Here is a 23,187-nt window from a genome sequence, read left to right on the forward strand (position 1 = left end):
CATCAATTCGTCACGTTATGGTGCTAGCTGAAAGAGAAGCACATGCCACCTTTTGAACTGCAGCTTCTTCTAAAAGGTCATGACAAATGTCCTTAGCAGCAGGCAGGATCAACCCTTCACCAATGGTAAAGGGTTTCTTAGCTTTAGCAATGCAGTTAGTCGCTAAAAATGATGCTGTCAGTGCAGACACATTTGGTGAAATGATGGCCTTCAATAATTTCTTCTGTTCTCGTGTTCACTTTTTTTCTTTTAAAAAATTCCAAATACTTGTCTTATAATGCAGGGTGCTTGGTCTCCATGTGGCGAAGCAGTTTTGAAGGTTTCATGGCTTTGGTGGTTAGCCAACTGTCACAAAAATGTTATACAAGGCTAGGCTCGGTGACTCAGCCTGTAATCTCAGCGCTTTGGGAGGCCGAGGTGAGTGGATTGCCTGAGCCCGCGGGTTCGAGACCTGCCTGGGCAACTTGGTGAGACCTCATCTCTACAATAAATAAAAAATTAGCCAGGCGTGGTAGCACATGCCTGTAGTTCCAGCTACTTGGAAGGCTGAGGCGGAAGGATCGCCAGAGCCCAGCAGGTCAAGGCTGTGGTGGCCGGGAGCAGCCACTGCACTCCAGTCTGAGTGACAGAGTGAGATTCCAACTCAAAAAAAAAAATGTTAAACAAAGCTGGCTTGGAGAATGTGAATCACCTGTTGCAATGAACCTGTATTTTTGTTGGTTGCTTTAGAGTCTTCTGCTGACTTCATTGGGTCTTATCTAACCCTTTTCAAAGAAGCTCTCCAGTGATGTTTGGTTTTTTACTCATTTTGGCTCAGGTTAGCTTGTGGACTTACCAAAACTGTGACTGAGACAAGTGCCCAATGCAAGAAAGAGGTATGGATGGAAGTGATGAATAAAATAACAGGTGGACCATGCACAGACTAAAATAAGTGTCAGATTCTGACTTAAAGCCTGCCACCAGAAGCAGCTATACAACTGAAGTACATCAACTCACTTGCTACTCACTGATAGGGTTTTGATATGAGTCTGCAAGCAATTGATTCATTATGGTCTCTGTGCTGTCACACCTCATTGCTAATCTGTATTTGCAGCCACTCCGCAGTGCTAGCATTGCCACCTCACTCCACCTAGATCATCAGGCATTAGATTCTCATAAGGAGTGCACAACTTAGATCTCTCAAAGTGCAGTTCACAACAGGGTTCACGCTCCTATGAGAATCTAATGCCACTGCTGATCTGACAGAAGGTGGAAGTCAGGCAGTAATGTGAGCTATGGAGAGCCACAGTAAAGACACATGAAGCTTTGCTCACTCACCCACCACTCACCTCCTGCTGTGTGGCTGGGTTCCCCTGGGTCTGTGGCCCAGGGGTTTGGAACCCTTGTTCCAATTAATGCAGAAATTGACAATATTTTGTGTTTTGAAATGGAAAGGGCCTGTGTTCCTTGAACACCAGATGTGCAGGAGGGACTACTGGGCATCTACCAGAACCAGCCCTGTATTTGCACCCAAGTATAAAAGACCTGCCCAGTTCTGCGTGTTTCCCTCCTTCCTACTCTCTCGCCAGAGTGAAAATATGTAACAACAACAAAGCATCATTTGAAATGTAGACCAATAATAGCAATTGACTCTGAGATGTAAATAAGTATAGTGTGGCTCCTGTGGGAAATTTGATTTTTGGAAATGTGATCCAAGTACTTCTTCAGAATGGATTAACCACAAAGTATAGTCTCAAGAAATTACTAGTATACTGTTCAATGGGATTATTTATTACTGTTCATTTTCATTATAATATACATGTTAGCTCATGTTTATGAGATAAAACATTTTTGGTTTAAGTCTAGTTGATGCTGAGTTGTTTTTTCTGATAATAATTAGTATGCAACATATTCCATTTCTAGTCTATTTGTGACCAGAAATTCCAAAGCCAGAGCATCAGCATAAAGAAAGCTACTTGTCTTCTATTTTCCTACAGTTAAAGGATATGTATTTAGTGATATGATAGCAATCTCAATTTGATTGTATTTTAAAAGAAGGCACCAAAGAATTATAGCATTTATAACTAGAATTTCATCCATCATATATGTCCTCAAAACCACTCTAGTTTCAGTGGTATTAGTAATATAGAAATCTTGAAGACACATGCATATTCAGGGTTCAATTTATATATTATGTATAGTTCGGTTTTTGAGCTGTTTCCTTAAATAGAAAATTTTAATCATATTCTTGAGGATTTTTTCAATAAAATATAACTTTACTGTAGGGATTTGTAGTGGAGTATTTGCACCCTCTGAAAGGGCATTTTTTTCTTATGTTTTTTTTTTTAACTTAGAGGCTCAGTCTTTTAATTAATTGAAAAGAAAGCTAACCAATTAGTAAGGAAATGTTCTATCCTTACCTGAGGATTTTAAAGGTGTATGTGTGTGTGTGTGTGTGTGTGTGTGTGTGTGTGTGAGAGAGAGAGAGAGAGAGAGAGAGAGAGAGAGAGAATGAGGTAGGTTACATTTTGAATTCTTAAAGAGAAAGGTCTATGGAGTAAAACTAAGATAAATAATCTGGCATTGAGGTCCTCCTGAGAATAACTTCTTCTGAAATTGATTAATTAAAATATATGTTTGGGGCAACCCTTTCAGGTCCCCTCCTGCTGTGAAAGCTTTTCTGTTTTCTCAATAAATCCTACTTTCTCACCTTAAAATATATATATATACATATATATACACACATATGTTTGAACTTCCTAAGTTTATTTCAGCTTTAAAATTATGTCAGCTTTGTTCCATTTGAGACAGTGTCTTGTTACCTTTGTTAATTTTTTGAAAAGGTTCTGTCAATATTTATTGGAACACAAAAATTGGAGTCTGTGCTATGTTGTCTGATCTACAGCAAGTTAATATTTTCCTTTTTTTTCTTAATTTAAGTTAATGCTTTCATCTGAGCTGATGCTACAGAGTAAAAGAATGATCTTCCAGAGGGGAGATTGAGAAGAGCATTATAAATCCTCTAAACTTCAGAGAGTTGGACATTCATGGAATTGAAGAGGCTCTTTATACCTTTTTAAATGTTTTATTTCCCAAATCTTTTTATTTTGGGCCTATAGAAAGTTATCTTCAAGGTCTCACTTGAGCTATTTCAGAATAATCATTTTAAGCAATAAAGGATTTAGGATTAGTTAATAATGCTTGACTCTATTAAAAATGTAAACAAGATTCCATATAGCCTTCTCCCACATGTTGCCCATAATAGAGGATTTTAGCACTAAACAAAAACAAGATTCAGGCTACTGTATCCTAGAGAAATTGCCCATTGGGGAGCCATTTTTCCGGTTCATATTTTTTAAAGATAAAACTTGTCACACCATCTCAAGCCTTGGCATTCAAGCAGTGATATTGCTGATAAATGTTAAACAACTGACTTTCTGGTGGGCAAAAGAGTCCTATGTATATATACTGCAGATTGTCATATTAAAATATTTCATTGTGACAGGAACATATCATAATGGAAAAGATTAAAATTAAAGAAATAGAAGAAAAATCACTGACAAATGCTGAGGAGATGTTTTTTTCCTTCTTAAACTGATACAGCTTAGAAGCCAAGGGCCTACTTAAGGAAGATCTAATCTGTTTAGGTAGTCAAAGAACTCTGGAGAACTTAAGATGGGAATTGCTTCTTCATCTTCCCTGAACTAGTGATTTCAATTTACACTTTTTAGTGATTTCAGGTTACATGTAAAAAAAAATGTTAACTAAACATTAGCATAAGATAAAATAATTTTTAAGAAGTAAGTGACTCACAGATAACGTTCTAGCAGGGTATATATGGCCACCAAAAAGGCACTCTTTTTAAACTGAAAGAGAATAGAATTGCAGAAGAATAAATGGAATGAAATGATCCCTCATTCCTGTAGTCTTGAAGAGGATCTTTATAAAGAGTAGATTGACACAGAAAGTCACACATGGACAAATTGTGTCATTTGCCCAAGCCAACTATTTGCCTCCCAAGTTAGAGGCTTACCGACTATATGGCATCAAGTTTTTGAGAGGCGATAACAGTTTCTGGCAGAATAAGTTCAGTTGTTCCATAGACAGGCTTCAAGCACCTGGAAAAAATATATCCAAGCCAAATATCTCTAATTCCATTTGGGCAAAAATGCTGATATGTAAAAAGCTTGTAAACACTAGACACTATTCAGTCTTTTTATTTCAAATATATTAAATCGTTTTGACTATTTACAAAAGTAATCTTTACCAAAATGTTCCCTCAATGCTTTCTTTAGATTCATTCACTCACCCATAACATTTATCGAGTAGATGCTCTGTGTCAGGCCTGCAGCTGATTGCTGGGTAAATCACTGGACTAAATAGTCCAAAGGTCCTTTCAAACTCTCAGGTGGAGGCAGGAGTTGGAATTGAGAAAGAGGAAAGAAGTCAGCTTCTGATAATAGACACCTGAAAATACAAAATTTATTTAAATATGGGTTTAATATTTTAGACATCTAGACAACTTCCAATGACTGGGACATTTGCTTCTTACTGAAATAATTGAGCCACATTCCCAAAACATTATAGAATATAACTCTAAATGAAAACCAGATTCAGGCTACTGTATCCTGGAGAAATTACCCATTGGGGAGCACAATGGTTCATCATATAGAGTAAAGATTTCTTCTTGTAAACAACTTAGGAAAACCAATGCAGGGCTATGCAAAAGAATATATAGAATTAAAATATATCAGGGAAGTTAAAAACTCTTAAGTATCATCAGGTTTAATTATCTCCTTAAAATATCTCCACCCTATGATCCCATTGCTTTCCGTAAATTGTCTGCCAGAATAAGGTTACTATTTATGAAGTAGATTACATCTATTTAAATAATTACTTTCTATTGCCAAAGAGACTGAATGTTGACTAATTAGATCAGGCAACAACTTTAAAATGTAATGTGACAAGTAATTTTTATTTATTGAATCATTTGTGTATAGGTAACACAGTTAATATCATTTGTTGACTGAGAGAACCCAGGGGTCTTAAAACTCTATCTTTTAAAAAGTTTTTATTATATTGATGATTTGTTTGTTAAATTTGCTAGGAATATAATAATGCATTTCCAGTGTGCTTTACTGTGTACCATTTTGTGACAGTAAATTCATAGAAGCAATGTATGCATGTATTGACAGTACATTGTCTACTTACTTAAATGTTGGTGAGAACCAGGACCAAGTTTTGCAAAGAAGAAAAACAAGAAATACGTTTTTAGTCATATAGGAAAACCTGAATACTTTCCATAACAAAATCGTTAAGTAGAAAGTGCACTGTGACTACATACTAGAAATTTACCATATAGAAATTCATATTACATTTGACTTTCCTTCTATATATGATAAAATCTACTCTTAAACAGTATGTCAGTTTGATATATGTAGTATATCAATTTTAGTAATATATTATATTTAGTGATGAATGAGATTTTTAAATGCTATGATAAATAATTTTTAGGGATTTAGATAGATTGGAACTATATATTACAGTACTATTATATATCATAACATTTTAAATTTCTGAAAAAAGCCTACAATTTAGTGACATAGTACTAAATGTATTTTAAGTATAGTGTTATCAGCACAGGGCTGTATTACCTTAGGAACTGTCCTATGACTTTTTAATCACTTTGAAAAAAAGGATGTTTCTTTCCTGTTTGTTAAAAAGATTTATTTAATGCTCTATCTGTGCCAAAAACTGGACAAAATTTTATTTTCCGCTGGCACATTCAATGATACAAAATTGTTGTTTTTCTTCTCATTAGAAAAATATGTAGAGATTTCTTAGTTAAAAAAAAAGTTGCAATGAAGTTGCCAAATTCACATTTCTAATGAAAATTTACCTTTTTACCTCTCTGAATAAAGAAAACACGAAGTTTAGTCTTCCTGAACTTTATAAATTCAGGCTAATGCAAAGAGAAAAAAAAAGAGATCAGAGTTTGTATATTCTCTGAGTTATACTTTGAATAAGACCAGGACACTGTTTCCCTCATCTTTACTACACTTATTAAATTTGTGCAAACGTATAGGGCACATGGCAAATTTTGTCATATGTGTATAATGTATGGTGATGGTCATGGTATTCAAGTCATGGTATTTCAAGGTGTCTATCATCTAAATACAATACATTTTTGCTACATATTGTCATCCTACTCTACTGTTAAACACTGTTTATTCCTTCTATATAACTTTATATTTGTTCTCTTTAACCCACTTCTCTTCATCCTCCTCACTCCTACTCAACCCTCTCAGTCTGTGTTATCTGTTTTTCCACTGTCTACCTCCATGTGTTGTGTTGAAATGTTTAACTCCCAATGATAAATAAGAACATGCAATATTTGCCTTTCTGTGCCTGGAATATTTTACTTAAGATAATGACCTCCAGTTCTGTCCATGTTGTTTCAAAGGGTACGATTCCTTTCTTTCTTTCTTTCTACAGCTGAAGAGTGTTTCATTGTGTATCTATACCACATGTTCTTTATTCATTCGTCTGTTGATGGACTCTTAGGTTGATTCCATTTCTTTGCAATTGTGAATAGTGCTGTAATAAACATGGCATGCAAGTGCAGGTATACCTTTGATATTTTCATTTCTTTTCCTTTGGGTCGATACCCAATTGCTGGGCCAAATGGTAATTCTACTTTTAGTCTTTTGAGAAATCTCCAGACTGTTTTCATCGTGGCTATACTAGTTTACATTCCCACCAAACAGTGTGTAAGAGTTCCCTTTCCTCTGCATCCTTGTGAATATCTTAATTTTTGTCTTTTTAAAAATAGCCATTCTGACAGGCATCAGATGTTATCTCATTATGGTTTTAATTTGCATTTCACTGATGATTAGTGATGCTGGGCATTTTTTCGTATACCTATTGTCCATTTGTATATAGTCTTTTGAGAATTACTCCACTTCTAAGGCTTTGTTTGTTTCTTCTCTCAGAATGGACTCAACGCTCTCCATCTGGCTGCCAAGGAAGGCCATGTGGGGCTGGTTCAGGAGTTGCTGGGAAGAGGATCCTCTGTGGATTCTGCCACCAAGGTAATGTTCATGCTGGTAGATTTGTTCTTCTTAAAAAATAGGAAATGATTTAAAGCTTCTTTTTCTGGTTGTATATTTCAAAGGTTCATTGGAACACTAAGATTCCAACCCCACAAAACTAAACTTAAAGCCTTCTCCATTAAACTTTGCAGAATTTGAATTGTTTCATTTAAAGACTTATCAGACATGAAACTGAAGAAATCTATAAATCCAGTTTCTAACATTTTGTCTTTCTTTGATTCACAAAAAGGACAAGATTAACACAATCCTCTGTAAACAATAACACCTATTTTCCTAAGGTTAACTTAATTTTTAAAAGGCATACCGATGTGGTAAACTTCTCAATGGAAATGAACAAGTAATTTTCATGCTTCAGTTAAATTGATATATCTTCTGACGTATTCATTCTATTTGGTATGAAACTATACAGAATCCTATATACTCTAATGAAAAAGAGATTTTGGATCACGTATTGAATTGTTAGGTGAAAGTTAGGTTTTACCAGTACAAAGTGTGTTCGTAAAGAAAGTAGATTCATTTTTTAAAAATTTACACGATGCTGGATATACTAGAAACTGTTGCTGTCTTCTTAATGCTGCTTTTGCTACAATATGTTTGAAACTGTTGGAGATTTATGTCATAAGCAACAGATATTTAAAAAGATATTATTAGTGGTGACAAATCTTTGTCTTGTGAAGGTGAAATTTGTATTTGGAAAAATATAGTAGCTAATCAGACTCAAGCATGATGGCACAGGGCTGGAGTGTGATAATACCACTGTGGGAGATGCAGAGAGAAGTTACACACTCAAGCCGCTGGCTAGGGCATTAGTCTACTCAGGGGTAAACAACAACAACAAAAAGGAGTGTGGGAAAAAAATAGAAACATGGCCAGTTAACCTGGATTTCCACCACCTATATAACTGCCAAAATGTACACTAGTTCTGCTTATAGTGTAGTAAACAGTAATTCTAGCAGAAATGGAAACAGGCAACTCTCTGGCAATTCCAAAGTAGTTAAAATATAAGTTCACTATATGCAATAAATTGCTTACTCTGAACATAAAGAGTAAACATTTTTGTTAACATTTTGCATTAGTGTGCCAAATAATTGTTGAACAAATATTTAAAGAATATCTATTTGAGTGTAGATCAAATTATTTGCTTCCCCTGAGGTGCCCATATTAATATAATTAGCATATTCATTAAACCAAACACACATTTTTTTTTTTTTTGAGTCGGGATATCACTTTGTTTCCTAGGCTAGAGTGCTGTGGCACAATCACAGCTCACCGCAGCCTCAAACTCCTGGGTTCAAGCAGTCCTCCCACCTCAGCCTTCCTAGTAGCTGGGACTGCCTGTGTTGTGCCATCATGCCTGGCCAGTATTTTTATTTTTTGTAGGTTTTGCTATGTTGTCCAGGCTGGTCTCAAAGTCCTGGGCTCAAGCAATCCTCCCACCTTGGCGTGATAAAGTACGGGGATTACAGGCATGAGCCACCATGCCCAGCCCAACCACTTTTTGGTTGCTTGTTTGTTGTTGTTTTTCTTTTTTCCTTTCAGCTCTATTGATATTTTAAGCAGGTTTACTTTTAATTACAAACTAGAGCTGCAGAGTTTTCCAGGGAAAAAAAAAAAAACGTTTAAAAAGAAAGAGGCTGTGCTCAGTGGCTCAGCCTGTAATCCCATCACTTTGGGAGGCTGAGGCGAGAGGATTGCCAGAGCCTGAGGGTTCGAGACCCACCTCGGCAACTTGGCGAGATCTCGTCTCTACAATAAATAAAAAAAATTAGGCCAGCGTGGTAGTGCGTTCCTGTAGTTCCAGCTACTTGGAAGGCTGAGGCGGAAGGATCGCTGGAGCCCAGCAGGTCGAGGCTGCGGTGACCACGAGCGTGCCACTGCCCTCCAGCCTGGGTGACAGAGTGAGACTCTAACTCAAAATAAATAAATAAATAAATAAAAATAAAAAGAAAGAACTGAGCCCCCAAAATACTGAGTGGTTAATGGTAGAAAGAGAACTAGAGGCCAAACTCTATGGCTTGGAATCTACAGTTTTCTGTTTGTTTTTCTTTTAAAAAAAATTTTTGTTATTTATTTTGATCGCATCACAGGTATTTTTAATCTCTTGGCCTATATTTTATTTTCACCAAAGGTTTAAATTATTTTTCATTGGTGATTGGTGTTGTGGATGGTAAATTTTGATGAAGCAAATGGTATAAGTCATTGGTAACACTATGATTCATGTAAAATTTATTTTTTTAGTTCCAAAATATTTTGGTCAACAACCATGTGCCCTAGTGACTGGAAGCACAACTGTAAGCAAACTCAATTTCTGTACTTAATGGTAGAGAAAATTTTCCTTTCTTTGCAAGGAAAAAAAAAAAGACCTCAATGTTTCAGTAAACTTTTTCTTTTTGTAGTTACTGTTTTCTTGCAGTAGGACTCTAAATCACATGAATCTCATGAGATGTTGTCTCATATACACACACATCCCAAATGTTTTGTTTCATTGAGAACTTAGTCATTTTATATTCTCAGCACAATGCCAATGTTGTGAAAGACAGGAAAGGAAGGCACTGAATGAGATGGCCACTTTTTTTTATGGTAAAAAGTAATCCTTTTGCAAGTGGGCTTCTATCTTGATAAAATGACAAATTTCAGTCTGTTGAAGTAATCACAGCAAAGTTGAAAATGGCTGTACATTTTGGTTTCTACACATTTTCGAAACCTCTTTTTTGCTTTTTCTCTCCAAAACAGAAGGGAAATACTGCTCTTCACATCGCATCTTTGGCTGGACAAGCAGAAGTTGTCAAGGTTCTTGTTAAGGAAGGAGCCAATATTAATGCACAGTCTCAGGTATTACATCCAGGTTTTCTCTGATTTAAATAAATTTAAATTATAATAGTTTTGTGAAGTTGATTTAACAGGTTCAGCTAGCTGTTGGGCAACTAAATTTATTATAAATGCTCTATTGTTTATTTTAGCCAAATTATTCTAACTCATGCTAATTTTTTGACATATTATGATCTCCCTTTTAATGAAACTGAACGCTTGACAAATGTAAGTCTATCATGGTATTTATGTATTTTTTAAAAGGATATAAAGTGACAGTGACTTTTTTTTTCAGAATGACAGCGACTTGTGTGAAATATGAATGATTCATGAAAGTTCCATGTTGCTTTATGAAAGTATTTTCTTGCCTTAAATTTTAAAAAAAATTCTCAAAATACTAGCATTCCAGTGGGAAATCTGCTACACAGTGGGAATTACACACTTTGGTTGCCTTATACTCCAATTGCGGCCTTTACTAAACTGCCTGCCAAGAGCAACAAGCAAATTCAAGTCCCATGGTCTTACGATGAACATAATAATAAGTAGGAAATGCATGGTTTCAAAATGAAATGAAGAAAAATTTAAATAATAATTATTTAATCAAGTTATACCATAAACTTAACCCCTAATTTTTTTCTAGTAGAAAGGGGAAGAAAATATTGTTGTGTCCAAAGCTTTACTCTCGGTATATATCCATGTAGTTATGTGGGAATTGAGGAGTAAATCTTTATAACCAATTTATTCTCTCTATTTTGGGGAGTTTTATCTTTAGCCTTTCTGATGACACAGACCACATCATGGGGGATATTGACAAAGTAAGCCAGCTCTTTTTATGATCTATTGCTTGGGATAAGCTCACAAGCCTGCCTTTGAAGGTTGTTATGTAGGAATATCTGCTGCCTGTACAGATCATTCATTATGTAGACATGGCTCTAGTTCTATAGATTCCACAAGTTCTGGACCCAGAAAATATTAAAGGCAATTGTTAGAATAAGGTCTATTTTCTTTTATTTTGATTTTGAGAAAAATCTATTGAAATGATGACATATAAGATAGTATCAATTTTGATCTCTGTAATGTAATATTGTTTTAATTAGTCGCTTTTTCCTCCTTACAACTCAAACTTTTAACATGTAGTGAGAATAAAAACCTGTATTAAGTAAAATTTTTATAATTTTGTAATATCTATAGAGAACACCTGCATATTCTATAAAGTATAATAGCATCTTAGGTTTGGAGACAAAGAAACCTACAAAAATCTTCTGTTTCAAAGTAAAGAGTAAAAACATTTTTATCAAGAGAAAATCTTTTTGCTTTAGAGCAGAGGCTTGCAGACTTTAGACTGCATCATAATCTCCTGCAGGACTTGCTGAAACACATGTTTTTACTCCCCGTTCCAGAATTTCTAATTCATTGTTGGGGTGAAACCTGTGAGTTTTCATTTTTTACAAGTTCTCAGCTGATGCTAATGCTGCTAGTTCAGGGACCAGACTTTGAGAACTACTTTAGAGAATGTGAGAAAAAGCATATAAGCATAGATTCAACTACATGCCTGAAATAATAGTGCACTTACAAAGCATGAAAATGAAAACTTGGTTAGGTTCGCTTGCTTATAGGAAATCCCTCCTACTTTGGCAGGAAATACACATATACATTGGTACTGTTAATATCTATGAAAAGAGCATGTTTACTTTTCTCAAAATGACTTGTTGAGCTTGTACTTGTCATAAAAGTTGAGCAGTTTAACAAATGCTGCAAGGTAAATGCTTGTTAAAAGCTATCATATAGTTATTATACTGTGGTTATTGAAAATGTATATGCTTTGGAGATTCTTCAAGGAGAATAAGCTAAAACCATTTAATCAATAAATTGCTTTCTGAGTTAATGAGCCTTTTATCAGTCGTAATCATGCCAGGTTATAACATCTTAAAAGAAGGTTTGTATCATCATTAAGACATTAATCTCATTTGTGCTATCTGCTATTAGCTCAATTTAAGATTTCTACTGTAGGGAATCTTGACAAATAGCTTCCAACTAATATATTATAGGAAATATTTAGAATGAGTATAATTAATAATTAAATCTTAGGATATTTTTCTAAATGTTTTTCTAGGTCATTGGCTAAGGCCAATGACTTCTTTACTATATTTAAAGTATGTAGCTATCATTACCAATTGGCAAAAATTATTGTTACTTAGAATATTATTATTTTTATTTTTTTATTTTAAAGATGTGGGGTACAATTCAGGGTTAGGTATACAAATGTTCATTATGCAGGTACCCTTGTTAATAAGGTGTGCCTCTCCCTCCTCTGGCAGTTTCCCTCAACTGCCAATTGTACGCCCCCCCAGCAGTTTCCCACTACTGCCAATCCCTTTACTTAGAATATTTTATAAGTCAATGAGTAAAAATTAAAATGTGTGAATTTATATACATGGGTTGATTATTTTGCCCCTGTATGTGTGTAAATCTTAAAAGTCACGGTCTTAGGGCCATGCAGGAAGACGTGAGTTCTTCCTCTTATGTGATTCCCCTCAGTCTTGTCTTATTTAAGATAGATATTTCTTTATGTGGACACATTGGGTGTCAGGTGGATGGGTAGGAGACATACTCGTGGCAGTTGGACTGTCACTTCCTTTTGAGAACCAGAAAAAGGGTGTAGGAATCCCAAGTGCACAACATAGAGTCTGAATTTTTTATTCAAATTATACCTTCTTTTACATCTTTCTAAGAATGTAATTCAAAGCACTGAAATGCAGAATAGTCTGAAATTATAGGAACATTGGCAGCTGCATAGTACTTTGCCTTTGACAAACGTCTAGTTTGGAAATAGACCACAGAAGATAATTTTGAATTAAGAAGGTAAAAAATCTCTCTGAAAAGCTCCAGGAATAAAAATCTTGGAATTCATGGGTTATGGAGAAGTACACATTTATGGATTTTTTCTGCATTCTTTACATACACTAAGAGATCCATGTGAGGCTTATGTTCCATCATAAGGCACCAATTTTGGTAAGCAATATCCTTAATTTATTGTGTCCCAGAGCACCAGCAGGATTGATTTAACTACTTTAAATGGTATTATGTAAATTGATATCATAACAATGAACAAATGTTTATTTACATTTCTGTATTCATCAGTGATATTAGTGTGGTTTCTACTGAGCTAATTCTCGGTATACTTTTAAGTACTGACACTGACCATGTAGCTCTCCAGCTTGGTTGGCATGGAGGTCTCATCCAGCAAGACCTCAGTGAAAGCTATTTTGGTGGAATAATGGAGCTGGAAGTCAAGTTGTAGTGAGTTGAGGAATGTTATTTGCTTTGAAGATGATTGTTTGCTTTCTGAAAACATGAGCATTTTCAGGCATCTTAATATCCTCTAAACAATCCTATATAAAAGATGTTGGAATAATTTTCACCTATCTGTATGGGACATTTGTTTTGTCATTTTTTTAAAAACAAAGTTTATTTAGAAAGTAAATTAGAGAGAGAGAAAGGGAGGGGGAAGAGAGAGAGAGAGAGATTTCAAATTTTGCTTTTCATATTAAAATTCCCAGAAGCTGGGAAGGTAAAACTTACATTTTCCAGACTATTTTACAAATAAGGTTCTGTATGTTTTTAGGTTCAACATCCAGTCATACAAATTGGTGAAAGATGTAAAAAGCAAAAGTGAGGTGGAGGGTACAATTCTACTGTTTCTATGACAAGCATTATCACAAGGTTTTGGTTTTTTTCTGTGGCAGTCATCAGCATTAGTCCTGCCTGGTATCTAGTTACTAACTTTGTGAAGTTCTGAGGCAGGGTGTGGGCATCCATTTTGCTAGCACGTATGACAGCAGGCCGATTGGTCCTTGTTCAGGATGATGCAGCAAGGGGCAAGAGCATCCCAATCATGGCTGGCAGCATGCTGATAGCGACAGTGGTAGTATGGTTGTGAAGTCCATGGCTTCACCTTCAGAAGAGGCAGAAGTTTCACTGGTGACCCACTTCTGTAGTCACTCCTGCACAGCAAGAGAAGCTGCATTGTCAGAAAGTAAAATTTGCTCCCCTTCCAATTGCTGATATAATGTCGCATTTTTAGGCCAAGTTTCTGTAGCTGCGATCTGGGAAATGAAGGCTTCCACCACTAGAGACATGTCGGTGGGGAGGCCCTGTACCCAGGTGCCTGCCCTCCACGGGCCTCTTCGTCCTCCTCCGCAACCCAGGTGGCTCTCAGCAGCTCACAAGCCTAGCCCTACAGACTTACTAAGTCCTGTTTGGTCATTTTATAGCATGTGAATTTATTAGACCAGAGACATTACTTTTACAAAATTATTTCAATTCTATATTGCTATCAGAGAAATTATATTTTGAGAATATTTTTAAAAACATTCTGAGTCATGTTTTCCTTTCAATACTTAGAGCACTTTTTGTTTACTTTTTGCCTGTTGATATTTGCCTATCTCAGATTTATTTTTTAAATGTATATCTACTATTTCTCCAAGATTGTAAACTTCTTGGGAACAAATAACTTTTTCTTGCGCTTCACTATAGTTTTAGCATTTTGCATAATATATTGCACATATGTGACTACATGCATGTATACCCTTCATGTATAAGAGTTAGCTTTGTTGTATATGTTCCAGTCATGCCTAATCATAGACATAATAATAATGCAGGTAATACCATTGACTCTCAGGCACTGTCTCTGGTGTGTTGTATACATTATGTCTTTTGTTCTTCATTTACTTTGTCATTACTGGTGACAAACTGAGACTCAGATGGGTCATTTACAGGCCTATCATCCTCATCTCCAGGCAGCATTGCTGCTTGTAGTTCTCATAACAGTTGCATCTTCTCTATAGAACTCAAAGAATAATTTTTAAAATTCCGTTGTCTTCTAACCCAAATTTTACTCAGGTCAGAATTAGCTAATTCTTTTACAGTCCATGCAAAAGCTTTAAGGTGGAAAATGTTCACTTAGTATTTTTATGAGCTATAAATGCTCTGCAAAATGTTCAAAACATGAGCAATTTTGCTATTGACACCAAGGAAATCTGACGTTGAATTTCCTCCTTCTAATTTTCTCTACAAAAAAATGTGACTTTTAGTTCTCATAGAAGATAATTTTTTTCTTTAAGTCCTTATTATATTCTTTAAATATAAAATCATTAAAATCAGAAAGACCAACATGATAAAGCAAAAAGATCTTTAAAATATCTGATTTTTGTTTTTATAAAACAAATTGGTTTATATTGAAACGTGATTTCATTAGAAGAAGAGAAGGGCTAGAAGCTCTTGTGAGGTTCCTTTAAAGTCTGTGTCTGCTCAACTCAGTCTGTGTTGGAACAGATTCCAGGTGTCACCAAACTATAGCTCAACAATAATATCTTGCATTCAGACCCTCATTTTTTTTTTTTTCTTTTTTTGAGTCAGAGTCTCACTATCATCCAGGCTGGAGTGCAGTGACATGCTTACAGCCACCGCAGCCTCGACCTGCTTGGGCTCAGGCGATCCTTTCACCTCAGCCTTTCAAGTAATTGGAACCACAAGCTCGTGCCACGATGTCCAGCTAATTTTTTTATCTTACTGTAGAGACCAGGTCTTGACAAGTTGCCCAGGCTGGTCTAGAACCTCTAGGCACAAGCAGTTCTCTCACTTCCACCTCCCAAAGTGCTGGGATTACAGGCTTGAGCCCCATGCACGGCTCAGACCCTCAAATTTAATCTGTATCTCCATTTGTTATTTAATCTTATTCTAACCTTATATGAATAAATAATGAATATTCTCATTTTACCTATGGGAAAATTTGAGGCACAAGGAGGAAAACCAAGGTCACATAACAAATTAGTGATGGAGCCACAAATCTGTGGTTGTTCGGTATGGACACCTTCCTTCCAAATAATCCTCAGCAATGTTTCCCATTCACTGTTTTTCACCTTCTGCTTCTACTAAGGAAGTCCAAAACTCTGCTTACTTCCCACAAGTCCCAGGCCCCTGGCTTACATGCCATTCGTTTTCTGCTTACTAGGCACTCAAATGCTGGGGTAACTGTAAGCATTCCACAAAAGCTAGGCAACTGGTAAGTCAAGGGATTCAGGTGCACCGTGAAGTCTTATCCATGATCTGGAATTCAACCAAGCACAGTTCTTAACACGTCTAAGACTTAAATATAATTTCTGAAATATGCTTGGTGGTGTCCTTTTTAATTCATTTTTCTTATCTGTGTTGACATTCTTCTACTTGTTCTTACAGCTCAGCCTTTTCATAAGGACCCTAGAAACAGTATTTTTTTTCCCTTTCATCTTAATGACAAGTGAGTTTGAATAAGATGCTCTCACTTGTTATTCTTTATATGATAGTTTACTGAAAATTTATTTCTATTTTTCTTTATTTCTTTTACCTGTCTTATGGTCAATACTCTTTGTTACTGGAAATTTTATTCCAAAAGACTTTCCTACTTGTAACTAACATGATTAGGCTATTTTATTAGTTTTCAAATTTTTTCAGACCACAAGTATTAATGCCACTTGCAAGATTGTATCACCATGATTATACCCCTAGAATTACGGAGGTGCATGCACCCACTCTATGCAATGATACATATCTTTTCAGGTGTAGCTTCCAATAGTTTTCCCTTCATTGGCCCTAACTCATTGTCACAAATAATTTGAACTAAGCTGTGAAGCGGAAGAAAGCCTACACAGTTGGCCAGCATGCCAGTTATCCTGAATTGCTTCCATATGGTCATAGAGCCATCCTTGGCTCTTCAAGCAAAAAATTCATAATGGAACATTCTATTCTCTCTCTCTCTCTCTCTCTCTCTCTCTCTCTCTCTCTCTCTCATACACACACACACACACACACACACACACACACACACACACACACGCCCCACACACAGTATGTGATCCGTGGTCACAGACTCCAAAAAAATGCTTTGTCATCAGGTTTCCCCCCCAAATATATACATGTGGTTCTTTCTTAATAAGGATCTTGGCTTTTTAACTGGGAGAAATACTGTTTATAATACAAATACTCTGAAGTTCAGATGACAGCAGGTATTTACATTTGACCACAAATAAGAAAGAAGTCAGGACACTTCTATTATCTTTTGACTCTGAAAATCAACCTGTTATGTGATTACAAGTTTGGAAGAGCATCTCTGCTCCTCAGCACTTCAAGTTAAAGGAAACATGCTTTCTCCAAACTGCCATTCCCAGTGTGCTTGGAGAAATGATGAGAATTGATGTCTTTAAAAATTTTCCCTAGAAGGATATTACTTTCCCTTATTCTAGTAGAAAGCCAACATTGAAATTACTGGTCTGCAAACACACACACACACACATCTGATAAGCAACAATATTTTCATTTACAATAAATTAAAGCAATTTTTCAGTTTTTGAAATAAAGCTAATACAAATATATGTTGTCTTTATGCTAATTTATCTGGGGACAGATGGAGTTGAAGGGCTGAAAACTGCCTGTCATTTTGTCCTGAAGTTTGAATGAGTTATAGCACATCAGGAGTAAGAAGGGGGAAGTGTGCTGTGGGAAAATCAAATCTATTTGCAGGAACCTAAAAGAAATAAAGTATCTGGACGCTGAAACAACAAGGGAAAATGTGGTGTATGAAGTGAAGCTTGAGGAAGAAAGCCAGATCTTGCAAGATGTTATGAGCCACGCTAAGGATCTTGTCCTGACCTAAGGTGTTTATCGCAGACCCAGGATGTAGTAGAGTTGGAAGGTAGAACATGCTCAGAATTCTGTTTAAAATTCTGAAAACTTCACCCTGGTGCAGCTTGGAGAACAGCTTGAAGGAAGACCAGGGGATGCAAAGCAAACCATTTGGAGACTATTGCATTGATCTACTTGAGGTAGGAGGTAATGTTAGCTTGGAATGGAGTCGTGGTGTTTTGGGTGATGGATAAAGGAGGACTGCTTTGAGAGAGATTAAGAACCAATTTCAGAGCACTTGGTGAGGATGGCATATGGGAATAGAGGAAGAGGATCACATCAAGGGTGACTTCTCGTTTTCTCCCTTGCCTAACAGTATACATGGTGATGAAATCCACTAACAGAAAGTTAATAAGGACAAGGCTTTGCTTTGGGTTTTGGTGAGGAGGAGGGTGATCTTAATGGCAGTTTGACCTACATGTCTAGAGTTCAGAGAATAATTGGAATAAAGATATATATGGGTCATCTGATGTAACTGGTGATTAAAGCAGTGGATTCAAATGAGACTGCCAGAGCAGCTAAGCCAGTATAGTAGTGAAAGGTAAACAACTCCTTCACCCTCTGAAGTTGGCTAAAAAAACTCAACTGACAAAAGTCAAATTAATAGTAAAAAAGGCATCCAAATCTACTAAGTACTCGAGAGTCATGCAGAATACGAGAGGGACCCAAAAAAATCCAGAATTTATTTATAAAAAGTTGTGTATTTATTCTTACATGTTTAAATTTCAGACACCTTCAAAGTACTTTCTGTTTGATGCAATACACCCATCAAGACTTTTTTCCACTGTTCAAGACAGTTTTTGAACTGGTTGATTTTGATGCCTTTTCTTTCAAAGGGAAAAACATGTCCCTTTGAAGACTTTTTTCATCTGGAAAAACAGAATAAAGTGCACTCTTAAATCACCCATTATGAAATGGTCAAATGAGTTAAAAGAATCTCCAGAAAAAAAATTCACTGAAACCAAATGCAGCTTCTTGCAACAATGCTAGCTGGCACCTGGTGGAAATGGGTTCCTAGAACACTTACCTAGCGGGGGAAGCCTGTACTGCCAAGGGCCCGCTCTTCAAAAGATAATTCTGGTTTTTTGGGGGATCTCCTCTCGTATAAGAACTCAAAGAAATAGTCAGATGGTTGACACTTTTATACTGTCTTAAGAATACAGAAAGAATAGGAGATTGGAGCATGGTAAAACAGGTTATGTAAGAAGGAAGGAAGGTAGCCTGGCTAGCAAAGGTAATCTTGTTATATAGCTGAAACCTCACAGGTAACAACCCTCAGAGAGAATAGATAGCAAATGTCAGACCTTTAAAGGTGTCAGACTTTCAAGTAATCTTTCCTAGAACCAGGCAAGGGAAGGCCCTCAGAGAAAGCCTGGCTGCATCCATGCTGATTCTCTACAGATGAAATCTTTGTACAAAAGATAGCTTGCTTCGCAGAGCTACTTCTGTATGTAAGCCCTCTGAACGGTGTCTCAAAAATATGTCAGAGAAGTATATTTTGGAGTAAAATATTTTTATTTTCTTCACCAGCAAGAGGTAGAAGAGGGTCTAGGTTTCAGGAACAATTTTCACATGGAAGAAAATAGGATAAAGAAAATTGGAGGCATATGTCAAAAAATAGAAAAAGTTATAATAAATGTCCAGAGGACTCTGGGTTCTTAGAATAAAACAAGTAAAAAATAGCAGACTTGGAAGAATTAAAATGAGAGCTCATTAAACCCATTGAAATAAGCACTTGATTTAAGCCTAGGCTGGCTTCAGTTTGCCAGTGGTTAGAAGCAAAAATCCAGTCAGATAACCTGGATTTTAATCCTGCCTTAATCACTCACTAACTCTCTGACCTTGGACAAGTTACTTATAATTTCTGTGCCTCAATTTATTTACCTGTAAAACAGGTGAGGACTAACATAAAATTTAGAACTGTGAAGGTTGAAAGAAAGTTAATTATGTAAAGCGCTTATCACAATCCTTAGCACATAATGAGCAATCTACGACAGTTACTATTATTTTTATTATTTTCATTGATAGCTTCATGGGCATGGGGAGGCTATTATACTATCTTTGTAGGACACAATGGATCAGTTGTTGCTGATTCCAGAGGTCCTGAATTACTTTGCTTCCCTATTTATTGGATTTATTGATTCTTAGGAATAAGAGGACAAGGAAATCTACGTTTGTAATCACAAGTGAAGACTATCAGAAAGAAGCAGAGGTGACCAGTGGAAATAGTATTATTGCTCAATAAAATTTATGTGGACTGCTAAAAAAATCTGGGAATTTAGCTGCAGGAAAAGAGAGACCAAGAGTAAACTAAAAGCTATTTGACTGACCTTTTAAACAGTTCACAGAGGTGTTCTAGTCACATGCAATTAAACTCTGATTAGGAGAGGATTCTTGCATCAGTGTGAACACAGTGTGTTGAACTAATGATAATTTGTTCACTGTTCTCTGTTTCACAAGTCACTAACATTTGACGATTAGACCAGATGCAAAGACTTTAGACAGAGCAATTCTTTTTACTTCTTTCTTGTAATGTGTCATCGATTAATGATCAAACAACTTGCATTTTGGAGCAACTTCCACATACTACATCATTTAAGTTAAATTGTGCTCTGCATTTCAACAAAAACTGTAAAGGCAGTAGGATGTAGACAGTGTTTTAACTATTTTGAAGATAAGTCTTCCATGGATGAACTCTGAAATATTTTGCTTTGTTTGGGGTTTTTAGAAACTCCAATGTGCATTCCTCACATTCTCTACATAGTATGCTTTATTAAATTATTTTAGTTTAGAACTGGAAGGAAATATTAGAGACATCATGTCTGTGGTACTTATTACAGGAATTTGAAGTTCAGAGTCAAATGTTTTGCCCAAAGTGATGTTGGTGACCCCTGTTTTCTGATATCTGGTTAAGTATTTCCTATTTTTTGAGTGTATGTCTGCCTTCCTGCCTTCCTGCCTATCTGTCTGTCTGTCTAGCTACCTATCATCTTTCTCTTTCTCTCTCTCTCTGTCTTAAACACACGCATAACATGTGAATATATTCTTATTTTAAACAATCAAAACAATACAAAGTTTGTGAAGTAAAACGTATAATTCTGCCTTCCCTACCTACAACTACCATAGCCTTCCTCAGAAGTAATGAATTTTTAGTTCCTTTCTCTTCTGTTAAATTATCCTTATATTATATTATGATGCTTTGTAAGTGATTACATATTTATTGTTCTTTAATGAAGTTTTTCGGTTATATAATATATAAAACTCTGAAAAACACAAGATGATTGGTAATATTTCATTACTGCTTAATATATAGCTTATATAGAAATCAGGCATTGCTTTCTCCATTTTATAGAGAGGAAACTGAGAATTTAGGTAACTAATCATTGACTGACAACAATATTGCTTATACAACAAACATTGATTAGTTACATAATCTCTCTTGAAAAATGAAAATTAAAATCTATATTATGTCTTAACTTTTTCAGTTTTGGTATTTGATGCAATTCCTAATAACTTTTTAAAAAATGTCCAACCCATATCTTAGTATGTATTTTCTTTCTTAATCGGGAAGACATGCAGCTCCAATAATTGATTGAACATGGTAAATATAAATTTATATTTAAATACAGTATACTGTTAACTATCGCTACCTATCTCTGTGTAATGATTGGGATCCTCTGGTATTTCTATCCTTAAAGACATGAACGAGATGTTTTTAAGACCTTAAAATAGCCAGTGATCCCTTTTGATGTTGCCTGAAGTAGACAACATAGTATAATGAATGTGAACCCAAGATCTGAAGCTAGGTTGTCAAATCCCAAAGTTTCTGCTTTCTACCCATGTAACTTCCTCAGAGTCTTTGCTGAAATAAGGAGATCATAATAATATGCCTATTTAAATAGGCCAAAAAATCCACAAATCCATTATCAAAATAGTTTTTGCATTCACTAATTCATTAAGAGGCTCTTGCTTGCAAAATTCTATACCCTGCATTATAGAGTTGTTCCTTCATGGTATTTGGCTAAGATTTTCTTCAGTCTAAAGGTTGAAATGAATTTTTCTCTAAAAAAGAGGTAATGACTCTGCCAAAGGATTGTGAGATTAATCCATTATAGCTCTTAGAACAATGCCTGGCAATTATAAGAGCTCAGTGACCATTAGCTGTCATTATGACCAAATGCAGTGACTATGCATCTGTGCAAGACCAGCTATACTGCCCAGTGCTACCTATTCTTGGCACAGTGAAAAAAATAATAGAGTCCCTTTGGGTGAATGGCTTGTTTCACAACCTCCTTTCAATATTATCAATTTGAGTACGTGAAATTACATTAGCTTAAACACAGATTCCTATAGGCCTTTAAGTAATTTAATGTTCTAGACATTTATGGTATAGACACTTGAAGCTTTAGACGAGTGGAAAAAAAGAATGAGAATTCTCATTTTAAATATTCTGGATGGCAAAATTTGAAGTCCAACTAACAAAGTGTGGTCTAATCGAATAGTATTTTTGAAACTCACTTTCAGGGGGTAAATCCAAATGTGGAATATTCTAAATAGATTATAATAAACCTAAAATGTATTATGTTTACATTTGTTTATGATACAATAGTAAAATGATCTTTGAAGTTTCTGTAATATAGTATTGCAACACTTTAGTTAGTACAAGTTTTCAATAAGGTAAAGTCACAAGTTTGAAGATGTGAAGAAACAGCTTGTAATTGCTAAAGATATTTGATTTTCTTTATTTATATAGGTTAGTTTTTGATAAATATAAATTTTCATGCAAAACCTGCTGTTAGAGCAGTTAGTTCCTACCTGGGCAGCTGTCTCAAAAATAAATCTTGAGAAGGACTAATTTGTGCTACTTCTATGGATTGATGTAGTTGTCCATGATAATACAAAGTTTTTATCCAATTTAAATTATTTAAATATGTAAATAGATTACATTTGTTTAATTTAAATTAAGTTTTAACTTTGATCTGGAATATTTCCTCTGGAAGCAGCCTGATAGTTCTACTTGGATACTTCTACAAATTTTTATTAAACTCAGATCAGATAATGTTTAATGTAAATTTTAATAAAATTATTTAATATTACCCAACTAGGAATATCAGGCTGCTTCCAGAGGAAATATTTTTTAAAATACTACAAACATCAGTATTCTCGTTAAAATGTTTAGCAAGAAAAGGATTTTTGTTAGTGATACTATTCAACATTACACTCAAGCCTTAACCAATACAATGAAAACAGAATAAGAAATTAGAAAAGGAATGGATAAGGAAAAGACAAAAATGTTGTTGCATATTGAAGATATGATTATTTAAATAGACAATCCAATAAATCTACAATTCTATTATTAAAATATTTTTTACATTCACTAATGTATTAAGAGCCCTCTGCTTACAAAATTCTATACCATGTATCACAGAATTGTCCTTTCATGTTATTTGGCTAAGATCTTCTTCAGTCTAAAGGTTGAAGTAAGTTATTCTTTTAAAAAGTTAATATTAAAAGTATTAAGTAGTCATTTTATATCTAAGAATGGTAGGTTAGGACTTTAAATACACTA

General features: G+C 35.3%; 1 protein-coding gene across 1 annotated transcript in view; it reads left to right on the forward strand.

Moving 5' to 3' along the window:
• The window catches only part of LOC103258979 (ankyrin-2-like), a gene marked incomplete at its 3' end in the record, with an annotated part of 156,273 nt that overhangs the window by 54,479 nt on the left and 78,607 nt on the right, over positions 1 to 23,187 (forward strand). Inside the window, exons 3-4 of the mRNA XM_021711646.1 lie at positions 6,972 to 7,070; positions 9,825 to 9,923. Of these exons, the coding sequence (XP_021567321.1) occupies positions 6,972 to 7,070; positions 9,825 to 9,923 (198 nt within the window). The remainder of the gene's footprint in view (positions 1 to 6,971; positions 7,071 to 9,824; positions 9,924 to 23,187) is intronic.

The sequence above is a fragment of the Carlito syrichta genome, unplaced genomic scaffold (assembly GCF_000164805.1).
Source record: "Carlito syrichta isolate Samal-C Ts95f unplaced genomic scaffold, Tarsius_syrichta-2.0.1 Scaffold302430, whole genome shotgun sequence".
Lineage (NCBI taxonomy): Eukaryota > Metazoa > Chordata > Mammalia > Primates > Tarsiidae > Carlito > Carlito syrichta.